Raw genomic sequence first — 14,880 nt, forward strand, 5'->3', positions numbered from 1 at the left:
CCAAAACACTCCTCTGGGTTTGTCCTATGCTGTGCTGGCCACACACTCCTCCAGACTGACCCATAGGATCATCCTTTCTCCTCTGGGTTCGTCCTGGTTCCTCTAGCAGGATTTGGAGATAGAGTGCCTGTAACACTATTCCCCAAATGTCTAGGGACAGTGGCTCTAAACCTTTTTGCAGTCTCCTTCACAGGGAATGGGCAGGGCCAGGCAACAGAAGCATGAGATCCTGAGGTGGCTGGAAAACAACTAGTAACATGGATACTTAAGGAACTAATTACCCAAAGGGCTAATGACTATCCTTGGGACTCCCTTGGTGGGCTTTAGCACTATGCCCCACCTTGCTTTCCCTGACACAGCTGCTCCATCTATACAAGGAAACTAGGAATCCAGGCTGCCTGCTTATCTGATGAGGTAGAAACTGGGCGATCCGAAGTCCATCGTAGGTTTGTTGTGGATTCAGTATACCAATGGTTTTTAAATTAAAAAAAAAATGCAACCCGTTTATTCATCCATGCATTGATGAACTTTTATCCACTCAACATGTCTTTATAGAGAACCTACTATGCACCAGGCACCCTGTGAGGTACTGGAGGTATAATGGTGACCAAGAAGGACATGGTCTGGCCCCTGTAGAACTTGCAAATGCAAAGCCCTCACATGCCACTTTCTCCTCTCTTCCTCGGCTACCTGCGGAGGTGGCAGCCAGCTCCTACTTGGCATCATGGCCACTCTCAGACCTCTGGTGAAGTCCAAGATTGTGCAACAGAGGGCCAAGAAGTTCATCTGGTGCCTTTCAGACAGATATGTCAAAATTCAGTGCAACCGGTGGAAACCCAGAGGCATTGACAACATGGTATGCAGAAGATTCAAGGGTCAGATCTTAATGCCCAACACTGGTTACAGGACCAATAAAAAAACAAAGCACAGGCTGTCCAGTGGCTTCCAGAAGTTCCTAGTTCACAATGTCAAGGAGGCTGAAGTGCTGCTGATGTGTAACAAATCTTACTGTACAGAGATTGCTCACAGTATCTCCTCCAAGAACCACAAAGCTACTGTAGAAAGAGCAGCCTAGCTGGCCATCAGAGCCACCAATCCCAACGCCAGCCTGCGCAGCAAAGAAATTGAAGAGACAGACAGCTTATGTGCATGTAATATTTGTGTTAATAAAACCATAAAACTACCAAAAAAAAAAAAAAAAGAACTTGCAAATGGGAAACAGATTTACATGAATAATCTCCAAGGAAGTAAATGAAAGAAACACAGATGGGGCAGGCCCAGGTCCTTCTGCCTTTGACTGCTCCTGCTCTGGAATGTGCTGTCCAAAAGCATAGGTACACAAATAACAGGTTCTGGACTAAGTCAGAGGTAATGGCGGGTTTACCATCTGAAGCTCCTCTTAGAAAGGTAAGAAACATAAAACAAAATCTCCATCCATGTCCCCTCACATGCCCAAGTGCCCTAGGACAATGCACCAAACCATGGTGTGTGAACACACTTGAGAGGAGGACATTCAGAGTCTCACCGGATTCTCACTTCAGAGCTGTGACCCTAAGTGGCACATTGACATTAAGTCCCCCATTTCACAGATACAGAACCCGAGGCCTCAGAGAAGCGAAGCAGCCCGTTGAAACTCACCTGACCAGGATGGGACCAAGATGGGGTGACTAAGGCGGTGGGGAAGAGTAGGGCCCAGGGCGTGACTCTTGCTTCATTTTCTTAAAGTTTATGTATTTTGAGAGTGAGAGAGAGAGGAGACAGACAATCCCAAGCAGGCTCCGTGCTATCAGCACAGAGCCTAGTGCGAGGCTTGAACTCATGACTCACAAGATCATGACCTGAGCTGAAATCAAGAGTCAGACACTCAACTGACTGAGCCACCCAGGTGCCCCATGATTCTTGCCTCTAATGAGCAGTGCTGGGTTGGAGGCCTCCAGTAACTTGCCATACAGACCCCCCCCCCACCATTGTTCTGGAGACACTGGCCACTGCCCCTTATCTTTCCTCCCCATGACATGTGCAGATCTGATGGCTCTAATGCAGAAAAACCCTGGACTCTAGAACTCAGCTAAGAGTTGGTGGGACAATGAAAATATGGGCTTTGAAATATACCCAAACAACCCACAGCCCTGTCCTTTCCTCCCCAAAGATTGACCAATGACCCCTACACCAGTGACTGAATTGTTTCTAAGAAACCTTGTGTGGCTTTGGCTACTGACTGATACAAGATTGTCACACTTTTCCACCCTTCACCTTTGGGGTATCTTCATCTAAACATGCATTGCCATTTAAAGGGGAATTCAACCAAATTTGGACTAAGTTTGGTTGTATAGCTAATCATGTTTAGAGTCACCTTCCTATGACATTAAGGCCTCCAGGAGAGTCACTGAAAAGCCTGTGAGGTCTGCTAATTCCACTGCGAGTAAGGAATGTGTTTATTCTTCCATGGGGCAAAGATCCCCCACTCAAAGTGACGCTGCCACATTGTGTAACCAGGAACATGGGTTGTTGCTGATGTAAACAAATGGCCAGGGGCAGACCTGCCAGGAGCCCAGTCTCCCTTTTCCCAGAGGTGTTTCTTATGAATGGTTGTACCCAGTGAAGCAATTTCCTGCCTTGTAAACTTCTGCCCAGCAAACCACATCTCCTATCTATCGCTGCCTGGCTCTGGGTCATAAAGCAATTCCCCAGACACCAATTTGCACCCGATCAAGAGTCCTTGAGTAACAAGAAAATTACCCTCCACCTGCGGACATAATGACACTTTGCAAGGCTAGTGGCTTTGCAGTTTCTGAACGTAAACATCACATGCCTTACCCCACGCCTTACCTCTGCTCATCTGAGATGTGGGGCCCACATATTTGATTCTCAGACTCTGGTCCACTCCTCAGAGGCACCAGCTGGCTAGTGACCCATTACCTTGACCTGAGGACCCTGCAGCCTGTCAGATCATGATTTACAGAACCAGGGCAAGAGAAGTTCAGGCAGGGGTCCCAGGCATGCAGAAGACAGAAGGTTTGGGCTGAAACAACACTGGGAACTCATTGATTTGGACATTCATTTTGCATGTTGTGGTCCCTCAACGTGAAATGTCTTTCCCACCCCCCATCTGCCTGGTGAACTGTCACTCATTCTTTATGATGTCAAGCGTCTTTCAAAGGACCTCTGACTTCTATCTAAACAGAATTGCTTCCACTGTCCTACCACTCTACCTTCTAACACCTACACACTGCATTACAATCACTTGTTAATTTGTCTGTCTCCCCAGCCAGGTTTGGAACTCCCTCAGGGCATCTTGGAGCCCTCAGTACCCACCACACTACACCAGCTCAAAGACAGTGTGCAAAAGAGGTTTGTTGAATGAATGAGTGAATGGGAACCTGTTAACATGCCTCTCCACCATACTTAGATGTTCTGCGTAATGAAAATATACAAAGGACACGGTTAAAGGAATGAAGACCTGGGTTAGGCTAGTAAAGAAGGCATAGTCAAGGGGTTCTGTACTTGAGAAGGGTGCAATCTGGCATATTCCTGCAGATTATAGGAATATCTGCAGATGAGGTATAGAGGTTGGGCCCATGGGTAGATAGATAGAAGTGGTTTGTTGTTGGTTTTCCTTTTTGAGTGCCAGCTCAGGAGCCAGAATGGGTTCCAATCCAATATAACTAACCTTAGTATTACACTAGCCATAAGTCATTACCTAGGACCTCCATTTTTAAAAATAATTTCTCTTTTAATTTACACCTAAGTTAGTTAGCATGTGGTGCAACAATGATTTCAGGAGTAGATTCCTTAATACCCCTTACCCATTTAGCCCATCCCCCCTCCCACAACCCTCCCAGCAACCCTCTGTTCTCTATATTTAAGAGTCTCTTATGTTTTGTCCCCCTCCCTCTTTTTATATTATTTTTGTTTCCCTTCCCTTATGTTCACCTGTATTGCATCTTAAATTCTTCATATAAGTGAAGTCATATGATATTTGTCTTTCTCTGACTAATTTCATTTAGCATAATACCCTCTAGTTCCATCCACGTTATTGCAAATGTCAAGATTTAATTCTTTTTGATTGCCAAGTAATACTCCATTGTATACATATACCACATCTTCTTTCTCCATCAGTGGATGGACATTTGGGCTCTTTCCATACTTTGGCTATTGTTGACAGTGCTGCTATAAACATTGGGGTGCATGTGCCCCTTCGAAACAGCACACCTGTATCCCTTGGATAAATACCTACTAGTGCAATTGCTGGGTCATAGGGTAGTTCTATTTTTAATTTTTTGAGGAACCTCCATACTGTTTTCCAGAGTGGCTGCACCAGTTTGTATTCCAACCAGCCGTGCAAAAGAGATCTTCTTTCTCCGCATCCTCACCAACATCTGTTGTTGCCTGAGTTGTTAATGTTAGCCATTCTGACAGGTGTCAGGTGGTATCTCATTGTGGTTTTGATTTGTATTTCCCTGATGATGAGTGACGTTGAGCATTTTTTCATGTGTTGGTTGGCATCTGGATATCTTCTTTGGAGAAGTGTCTATTCATGTCTTTTGCCCATTTCTTCACTGGATTATTTGTTTTTTGGGTGTTGAGTTTGATAAGTTCTCTATAGATTTTGGATCCTAACCCTTTATCTGTTATGTCATTTGCAAATATCTTCTCCCATTCCATCGGTTGCCTTTTAGTTTTGCTGATTGTTTCTTTTGCTGTGCAGAAGCTTTTTGTTTTGATGAGGTCCCAGTAGTTCATTTTTGCTTTTGTTTCCCTTGCCTCTGGAGACCTGTTGAGTAAGAAGTTGCTGCAGCCAAAGTCAAAGAGGTTTTTACTCCCTTTCTTCTTTAGAATTTTGATGGCTTGCTGTCTTATGTTTAGGTCTTTCATCCATTTTAAGTTTACTTTTGTATATGGTGTAAGAAAGTGGTCCAGGTTCATTTTTCTGCATGTAGGAGCTCCATTTTTATCTATTATCTATTTCCTTTCTTCTTATCTCCATTTATAAAAGCAATAATAATGACTTGCTCCTTCCTTTGAAGTTTGACGAGTTTGACATGGTGGTGGTAGGTATACATTGGGTCATTTTCCAGACATTTAACTAGTAAACTCCATGACATACATATACACATTCATTCATTTAAAAAATATTTAATGAGGGGGTGCCCGGGTGGCTCATTTGGTTAGGCATCTGACTTCAGCTCAGGTCATGATCTCACGGTTCATGGGTTCGAGCCCTGCATCGGGCTCCCCGCTGATAGCTTGGAGCCTGGAGCCTGCTTCAGATTCTGTGTCTCCCTCTCTCTCTCTCTCTTTCTCTTTTTTTTCCCTCTCAAATAAATAAACATTAAAAAAATATATTTACTGAGTACCTAATATGTTCCAGGTACCAAAAGATGGGGCCCAAAACAGTGAACAAAACACCAACCCCCTGTTCTCATAGAACTTACATCCTAGTTGGGGAAAAACATTCAGTGAGAGTGAAGTTGGGGCCCATCATGTTTTCTCATGTTGTAATCCTGGAGGGACTGGATGCCAATAATTGACACTTACTGAACACTTTCTATGTACCAGGCAAAGGGCTTGATGCACCTTGTCTCTCATTTAATCCTATGCCAACCTTATTTTCAGATAAGGAAACAGACCAAGTAGACTTCCCAAGATCACACAACTAGTGAGTGGCAGAGCCAGGATTTGAATCCAGATTTTTTATTGCTCTCCAGCCTGAGCTCTTAACCACAACTCTCTACAGCAGCAGCAAATATTTACTAGATGAACAAAGAAGTGGATGAATGGTTAACCCTAACTATAGTGGTAGCTTGGTGTTTGGCTTCCATGATACAAACATGAGCAACATGTTTAGGTTTTTCATTTACTTATTAATTTAAGCTTCCCCAAAGTATGGATTCTGTTGAAAGTAGATTTCCTAAAGATTGAGAAGCCTCATTGTCATTCATGTTTCATGGGCAAGGCAATCTGTCTTACAAATATAATGATGATTTCCCTCCTGCCCCCACCCCAGTTTTATTGAAAAATAACTGACATATATCACTGTATAAGTTTAAGGCATGCAGCATGATAGTTTGATTTATATCTATTGTGAAGTAATCATATTTTAATTCAAAAATTATGCAAAAGAAACTATCACTCTAAGTTCTATTCTGGGTTTGTCATAAAGTCTCTGTATTAGACTATATAATGACCCCCAAATATATTAGGTCCTAGTCCCTGGAAGCTGTAAATGTTACCTTAAAAGGAAAAAGTCTGGGCAGATATGATTAAAGAAGATTATTTTATTTTATTGCTTTTGGGGCGGGGGGGCCCTGCGTGGCTCAGTCAGTTAAGCATCCAACTCTTGATTTCAGCTCAGGTCATGATCTCATGGTTTGTGAGTTTGAGCCCCCTGCTGGGCTCTGCACTGACAGTATGGAGCCTACTTGGGATTCTCTCTCTCTCTCTCTCTCTCTCTCTCTCTCTCTCTCTGCCCCTCCCCTACTCACATGCATGCACATGTATGCTCTCTTGCTCTCTCTCAAAATAAATAAATAAACTTTTTTTTTTTAAGATTTTATTTTTAAGTAACATGGGGCTTGAACTCACAACTCCAAGATCTAAATTCGCACGTTCTACCAAATGAGCCAGCCAGGTGCTCCAAAGAAGAATACTTTAGATAATCCAGTGGGCCCTAAATGCAATGCAACCACATGTATCCTCATGAGAAGGGGAAGGGGGAGATCTGGCACTGAAGAGAAGGTAAAATGACCATGGAGGTGGGGACTGGTGATGGGGCCACCAGAAGTTGGAAGAAGCAAGCAACAGAGACTCTTCTACAGCCTCCAGTGGGAGTATGACCTGCTGTCACCTTGGTTTTGGCCCCATGATACTGATTTTGGACTTCTGGCCTCTAGAACTGTGAGAGAACATATTTCTGGTAATTTGTTAGAGCAGCCACAGGAAATGAATACAGTCTCCCACAGAGATCCCCCTACAAATGAATTCACCTCCTTCCCTGCCTCCAGCCCCTTTCTTGGCTATTTGTGTTTCTTTCTAGTACCTATCAATTCCTGGCATGGTGTATGTTTGTGTATTATTGTAGGCTCCTCCCACTTGAACATAAGCACCACGGGAAAAGTGACATTTTTTTAACCGCTTTTCTCCCCATGCCTAGAAGAGTAGGCACATAGTAAGTACTCAATAAACATTGGTTGGATACATGATTGAATGTCATGTTATTGCCACCTGGAGAGCTCGGAGATCACATCGGGATACAGTAGCAGATATCACAGCATGACCTACCACTTTTAAAGTGCCACTTTAAAAGATATCTGAGGGGCGCCTGCATGGCTCAGTCGGTTAAGCATCTGACTCTTGATTTCAGCTCAAGAGTCATGATCTCACAGTTTGTGAGATCGAGCCCTGTGTTGGGCTCTGCACTGAGCATGGAGCCTGCTTAAGATTCTCTCTCTCTCTCTCTCTCTCTCTCTCTCTCTCTCTCTCTCCCCCCCCCCCCCTCTCCAACTCTCTCTTTCTCAAAAAAAAAAAAAAAATCTGAGATAGAGTCTAGTCTCAGACAACCCTGTTTTTCATTTCTGCATCAATTTCTGTTTCCTACTTCATTCAGGCCCCAAACCTTGCAATGGCCTTCAGAGCCTCTCCTTCCCACACTCTATGTCCAAACCACCGGGAAATCTTGGTGCCTTCAAATTCTCTTCCTTCAAGGGGACACTCACAATCCCACTGCCTCTCTTCACTTCCATTGCCCCTCTGCCACTCCTGGTCTCAGGCCGATGACAGCAATGGCTTCTGATGGTTTTTTGCCGTCACTCTTGGCCCCTCCGTACAACTCAGCAGCCAGAGGGATCCTCTGAAAACATAGTTACATCTTGTCTCTGCTTCGTTCATGACTCTCTGATGGCTCCTAGATCCCTCAGAGGAAAAGCCAAGTCCTCACAGCAGTGCCTACAGATGGCAGTGACAACTGCTCTCTGTCATTTGTTGTCATATCCCACATCCCTGACACGCCATTCTGTCACTCAGTTCGAGCTCCTCTAACCTCCCTGCTTCCGTAGAAGTTTTTGTCATCACACACACGCATTCAGTTACTGCTTGTTTCCCCCACTAGAATGAACTTCAAGAGGGGAAGGATTTCAAGATTTTGATTTTAAGTAATCTCTACAGCCAAAATGGGGCTCGAACTCATGACCTTGAGATCAAGAGTCGTGCGCTCCACTGACTGAGCCAACCAGGCGCCCCAAGAGGGGAAGGATTTTTATTTATTTGGTTCATTGATGTACCCTCAGTGTCTGGAACAATGGTGCCTGGCACATAATAGGTGTCAGTAAATATTTCTTGAATAAATAAATGAGAAACGTAATTTTGGACTAGGTAATGTTTCCAAAAGCAAAGGGATACATGGAAGGACTTATAAAGCTCAGGAAACCAGGCACATTTTCCTTATACTGGGATTTTTTTGTTTTTGTTTTTAAAAAAAATTAGCTTTCTCTTTTTATCCCTTTCGTAATTGAGAATAGTTTGATGTGATTGGCTTAGTAAGGATCTCTGGACAATAGGGCAGAGAAAAGAAACCTGCCTTTTGGGAATATGACAGTATGTAAGAAAATTAATTATGTGGAAACTATAAAGAAATATGTCGTTTGTGTTGTACGATTTGTTGGCATAAACATACATACACGGACTGTGTGAAAATTGCTTTGATGAGTCCCGCTTTTGATGTTACCCCCACCCCCCTCACTTTGTTTGCTCTGCTCTGCTGTCCCTTAGAACACATTTCCTCCCTATACATGCACACATCTCCGTACAGACACCCAGGAAAAAATGGTCATTCAGGCGTGTGTCAAGTCCTGCACACCCCAAAGATTCATTTAAAAAATACAGGCATGTTATAAATCTTGGCTGACAATCTAGTATTTGCCTAGCCAGAATGACCTCTGCACCAGAACTGGGGGCAGAGAGAGGGAGGAAGAGAGGGAGGAGAAGGAGAGGGAGAGGGAGTGGGGAGGGAGAGAGGGGCGGAGGAGAGGGGGAGAGGGAGGGAGGGGCAGGCTTTATAGCCATTTGGTTTAGTGGACTGCAGCTTCTCATGAGTATTCAGCCTATAGGATGCAATCGGGATATGTCTGAAGTATTATAACATGGATATGTCATATATCACTGCATGGGCCCCTATCAGCAATCTCACATTCCAGAGCAGATTTTGACGGTGTTTGTTTGAGTTAATTCCTAATTCGAAGGGAACACATCAGCCCTGATTTTCCTTGGGAAGAAGTTTGCTCCTGCTTCTTCCTGACCCACACCATTGCTTGCTTGCTCTGGGCACTCCTCTGGCATGCCCCCCACCGACCCTTAGGACCACTACCAGCTGTAGTCTCAGCCTCCTGGCTCTCATACTTCCTGCAATGGTCACCACATTTCACCTCCTTCTTTCCCTTTAGGAGACAAAGACTCTCTTCGGTCAGGCCTTTCTCCTTTCCTCGGATGCCTCCTTCCTGACTCATCCTTGGTCCCTGGCTGGATTTGCCATACACCATAGAAATGAAGAAAATCACTTTACCAGCTGTTTTATCAAGCATCAGATTTGTGGTGAGGTTATCTGGAAATAGCAACAAAGCCTGGAAGACCATGCAAGATGTCACTGTGGGATGAGAGAGTACTGATAACACAACATACCAGCTACACTTCCAAGTGTCTCAACTCATTCACTCCTCAAACAACCTTATACAGGAGGTACTATTATCGTTACTCAATTTAATGGAGGACACAGAGGATGGGGTTAAGTGCTGGAGTTGGAGATTCTAATCAGGGCATTCTGGCTCCCAAATGAATACCAAAGACCTGCCTCCAGCCGTGGGCCAAGAGCTCAGATTCCCTGGGTGTCTACATTGTGTTCTTATCCCCCTGAATCTAGCGGCTAACCCCCCAGTTATCTCTGCCTTAGTTGGGGGAAGAGTCCACTGTTTGGCATGGAAAAGGTTAATGCATTTGAAGGCAGGTCTTCATTACTGATTTCATTTCCATGAGTGTTAAAATGAAATCTGCTTCCCCAGAGCTTTTCCCAGAAAATGACAGTAGGTCATGGGAAAACAGAGCCATCTGTCTGTCAGTCTGGGCTCCAGGTGTAAAGAGAGGCCCTGGAAATGTCAGTCCATATAGTTCTGGGGGAAGAATGAGAGTTTTTAGTTACAAGTAAATCTTCAGAGGGGGTAATTCCACCTGAACCCTACATGGTGGCCGCCTTGTCCCTTGTAGAGCCAGTATAGAAGGTCCCTGCTTGATGCAGAAGGGAGGTGCTAATCTTGCCAGGGTTGTCTTCTACATGTCTTGGTTTATATAGGGTTTGGTTAGGAAAAGTCCCTAGAACCTTCCCCAGCCTACCTATTCTCACTCCCCTCAGCCTCCAGTTCTGCCCACATGACTGCTTGGATGAAAAGACCTTCTGCATTCTCAGGGCTATCGCAATAATGCAAGATCTAAAATGTACCCAATTAAGATACTTGTTCCAGAAACAACGTGAGTCCAGATATGGGGTTCCAACTGAGGCTCGGGCTTGAGGCCTGTATTCCCTTCCTCATCCTGGAACTCACAGGAGCTACCCAATAGGACATCTCAACTAGTGACAGGGGATCTTGGCCTCTCTTGACACGTGGTGCTTGGCAGTGGCCCGCCCCAGCTCCTCTCAACCGAACTAGGAATGTTCTCTTGACCACTTCAGGTCACGTGACATCGTCCAGGGGAGCCGGGAACCAAAGGAGGTCGGCATTTCCTTATCTACCCATCCCTGTCCTGGGCACATAGTAGGATACGTACTCAGTAAATCTGCCAGATCACCGCGAAGTGCGTCTTCCACTGCACCTATTGCCTGCGACCTGCTCAGCACAATTCCCTCGTTCACACTGCGCCTGGCAAATGCTCTGACTTGAAGCAAGAAACCACATGCTGGTAGGTCTCTGCTGTATAAGAGGAGATGGCAAGGAAGACAGGTACATCCTCTTTCCTGAAGTCAGCACTGGATTGTTTGTGGCAATGTCCTTGCTGGTGGAGTGTCCAGGCCTTTGGCTTTTATTCGTCAGCATCCTGGCCCGAGGGGCAAAGCTGGACAGGAGGCGGCAACCACGAGAGTTTTCCCATTCTCCTAGTGACTAACAGCTCCATAGAAGGAAGACTGGGATTAACGCTTGAAACGAGGCCAAAAAAGTTACCCACAGGGTTTCCATTCTTTCCGCTTTTAATCTGTCCCTATGACCAAGAGTCACCAAGAGCTGGCTCTATTCCTTTGTTCCTGTGAGTTGCAGGGAAGACAAAGGTGTGGGCTCCCACTGTGGCCAGATCCCCTGGTGGTGGGGGTGGGGGGTTGTGGAGTCTGGCGAGGGGAATTAACTCTTCTTACCTTAGCAGTACAGCTGGTGTGAAGACACTAGGACGCGTAGCCACGAATCCAATGGACTAAGTGGAAAACTCCAAGGAGAACAGGAACCAGGGGCTCTTGGTGGAACCGGGGCAGGGGAAATGTCAGAGACAGAAATATGAGACTCTGGGCGGTGATAAAATAAATCGTTTTAATGGGAGGCTTTCCGAAAGGGTAACTTTTTCTTGTGCTATGAAGCAGCCAGTTTCCTTGCCTTGGGGGTTTCTTGGGTGGTGTCCTGACTGAACCCCTAGCCCCACCGGGAGCTAGGATGTTAGTCTGACACTATGTTCAGCCCCTCCAGGATCCAGAGGTGTGTCTTAACATCAGGAGATTGGAGTCGGCTGGCGGTCAGTCCCAAACGTACAGTGCCTGTGTGTGTCCAGGCCTGAGGGAAAGGGGCAGAGGCTTCACTTCCGACTCAGGATACGTCTCCGTGGGGGGAGAAAAAAAGGGGGCAAATCACTTTGAAAATTCAACTCTGACCTTTACAAAGAAAACTAATAGACACTTTAGTATTATATACAGGGTAGGGGCGAAAGGGAGTGGAGGGGAAATTGCACTTAATTACAGTAGGTTATAGTTTACACCCATTGGACAAATTTACTTCTTCAAAAGAAATCTCGAGATCAGCTGGGAGGGGTGGGGGAGGGGGGGAGTCTGCAGATATTTACAGTGTGTTTGGCTCAGTTCAACAGCACGTGTCCTCCTCCTGTCAGTAACAGATTCAAGTTTTCACATCAGTTTGTTCGATGAAGGAGCATAATGCAGGCACGACAGCGTTCTCTCTTCCTCTTCTGCGGTTTCTTGTCTCCCGCCTGTGGGCGGGATGGGAGTACTTGACGTCTTGGGAGAGGCATGGCAACAATACTGCATAGAAGGGAAGGGCTGCGCCTCGGAGCGGCTGTCTGAAGCGTCAGCAAGATGTCAGGTAAGCAGAGACCTCTCGAAGGTGCTTGTCAGGTCACTGGGCTTTTCTGTGACAGCTGCCCGGAGGGTGATGGTGTGGAAAATAGGGTCCTTGTTGCTGTGCACAAAGCAAGTGATGTGTGGTCATCACCAGGCTTGGAGAGGGCACTGCAGAGAGAGCAGAGAGAGCTCAGCCGTGTGCAGTTAGCGGGGACAACAGCCCTTGGTTTGTCTTCTCCAGGGGAGCCGAGACCCAAGTCAGCCGGCAAAGGGCCGAGGACCTAGTGCCTGCTCGATGCCACAGTGTTGGTCCTGAAGCACACTCCCTTTAGGAACACTCGGGAGCCAGATCTTCTGGCCACTTCAGAAGAGAGAAGTGAATTGCTGGGGACCTTGAATTAATCACAACTCACTGACCTTTATTCTGGAGTCAAGCTCCTCTTTCTTTGAGAGTGGGTTTTTATTTTAATGTTTGTTTATTTTTGAGAGGGGGGAGGGGCAGAGAGAGAGGGAGGCACAGAATCTGAACAGGCTCCAGGCTGTGAGCTGTCAGTACAAAGCCCGACGTGGGGCTCGAAGTCACAAACCGCAAGACCATGACCTGAGCCGAAGTTGGAAGCTTCTACCCAGGTGCCCTGAGAGTGGGTTTTACGATGTGCTCAGTGTGGGTGCAATGGCAGCTGGACAGGAGCTTTTGCCTCTCATGGAAGTCAGGGTCCTGTTCCTGAGACCTCTAAGGGCTGGGGTTCCCTAGACCATTGATCCCCAAACTTCAATGGACCTAAGAATACCAGACATCCCGTGAAAATGCGTATTCTGATGGAGTGGGCCTGTGGTGGACCTAAGAACCTGCATTTCTAATCAGTTCCCAGATTGTGCCAATGCTGCCGATCTACTTGAGCACATGAGAAAATGGCCACTTGCTCAAATGACCCATCAGGGAAGGAGTGTGGGAAAGTGCTCTCTGTAGGCTTGCTCCTAATAGGACAAGAGACCTGGGCTGAAGGCCTCTGATGCCCAGACGAGGGCAGGAGACCCCAGAACAGATGGAGAACCCCCCTGAGAGGAGTCACCCCTTCCAGAGCCCTCGGCCTCATTCATTTCAACCGTCATGGCACACCATTCCCGTCCTTTTCCAGGGAGGCCCTTTTTGCTTCCCTCTGTCTCTTCTTTCCCTTTCACTTGTTTGGGCATCTTAGGGGAAAGTTCTGCCTTTTGACTTAATGGCTCTTTCTCTAAAGACTCTTCCCTAAACACTCAGGAGCACACATAAGTGTGTGCGCACACACACACACACACACACGCACAGCCCCCCACTACCATTACTACGAAAGGCTTATTATCCCATTATTATCTCATAAATCAGTGCTCCCAGCCATAATCCTGTATGAGGTTGCCATTATGCCCATTTTACAGATTAGGAAGACGAGTTCAAAGAAAATGAATTGTCCAGGGTTTTAGAACTAGGACAGCATAGAGACAGAAATTCAAACTGGTTCCGGGTACCCTCCTGGCACATGTTCTTTCTATTATGCTCTGAGGTTAAGAGTCTTCTACTGGCTTTGTGCTCTTGGTCAAGGTATTCTCTTTGTGCCTCAGTTTTTTCACCTGTAAAATGGAAGTTGTAGAGGGATCGGGTGAGCCGATACATGGGAAGTGTTCAGAATTAACACTGGGCTACACAGGGTGGTGCCCTAGTCCGTGCGGCCCTCGAGCCCTCTTCAGAATGCGACTGAGCTGTGCATTCATTTGAAGGGACCAGTTCTGACCCTTTTAAATTCTTGAGGCCCTTGTCAGGGTCCTCGGATACCCTTTGCCTCCTCTTCCTCCCGTCGCCCACCCCCACTTTTGAGTCTCTTTACTTCCCACTATCAGCCCTTTTCCAATTTTCAGATTTCAGGGAAGGAGAGAGAAAATGGCTTGTGACCTTGCAGGTTTCAATAGAAGAGCAAACAAGAAGGGCAGATAAGGAGACGCCAGCGAGACTCTATGACCTGTCATCAGGGACGGGCTTCCCAGCTATCAGATGTTTGCTCACATAATAAAATGGTGGCAGAGCCCTAAATGCTGTCAAAGGAACTAGAGTTATTTGTCCCCTTCAGAGTCTAAACACAAACAGCTGATAAGGGGTGCGCTGTGGTCCCTCAGAACCAAGGCCTGGCACACCCAGCCCCTCGGGGGCCTTGCCCAGAGGATCTGAGGGAACCTCCCTCTGAAAGGGGTGGTAGCTGTGGTGATTACGTATGGTAAGAGCTAACATTTATCGAGGCCCCACTGTGTACCAGGCACTGTGCTAAGGAAGGACTTTACTCACATCATTGTATTGGATTCACACATCAACCCTTTGAAGCAGGTAATTATATTCATTCATTTAATACATTTTTGAATGCCTTCTACATTCTTAGCACTTTTTTAGGCACAGGGGATGCAGCCACAAATAAGACCCTGTCCATACCCTCACAGAGTTTATATTCTAGAGAGAGATCTGAACAATAAAGTGAATGAATATATATGTATGTATGTGTACACACATGTGTATACATATTGTACATATGTGCACAAAA

At 46.0% G+C, this 14,880-nt stretch overlaps 2 protein-coding genes across 7 annotated transcripts in view; one reads left to right on the forward strand and one right to left on the reverse strand.

Annotated features, from left to right (window-relative positions):
- Nucleotides 1–724: 724 nt before the first annotated feature.
- Nucleotides 725–1,075, forward strand: LOC121017040 (60S ribosomal protein L32-like). The gene has a single exon (XM_040455088.1). The coding sequence runs from the start codon at nucleotides 725–727 to the stop codon at nucleotides 1,073–1,075; it is 351 nt and encodes a 116-aa protein (XP_040311022.1).
- Nucleotides 1,076–11,536: 10,461 nt separating this feature from the next.
- HNF1B (HNF1 homeobox B) overlaps nucleotides 11,537–14,880 on the reverse strand; it is a 55,022-nt gene continuing 51,678 nt past the window's right edge. For all 6 annotated transcript variants that reach the window (XM_040455164.1, XM_040455167.1, XM_040455166.1 and 3 more), the window contains one exon: nucleotides 11,537–12,484. In XM_040455164.1, the coding sequence (XP_040311098.1) occupies nucleotides 12,372–12,484 (113 nt within the window). In that variant the 3' untranslated portion in view covers nucleotides 11,537–12,371. The remainder of the gene's footprint in view (nucleotides 12,485–14,880) is intronic.

This window comes from Herpailurus yagouaroundi, unplaced genomic scaffold (assembly GCF_014898765.1).
Source record: "Herpailurus yagouaroundi ecotype Mexico unplaced genomic scaffold, PumYag 215, whole genome shotgun sequence".
NCBI lineage: Eukaryota > Metazoa > Chordata > Mammalia > Carnivora > Felidae > Herpailurus > Herpailurus yagouaroundi.

Bases quoted from the DNA above. Each gene is read 5' to 3' on its own strand.
- LOC121017040 (XM_040455088.1), top strand. From the start codon at position 725: ATGGCCACTCTCAGACCTCTGGTGAAGTCCAAGATTGTGCAACAGAGG.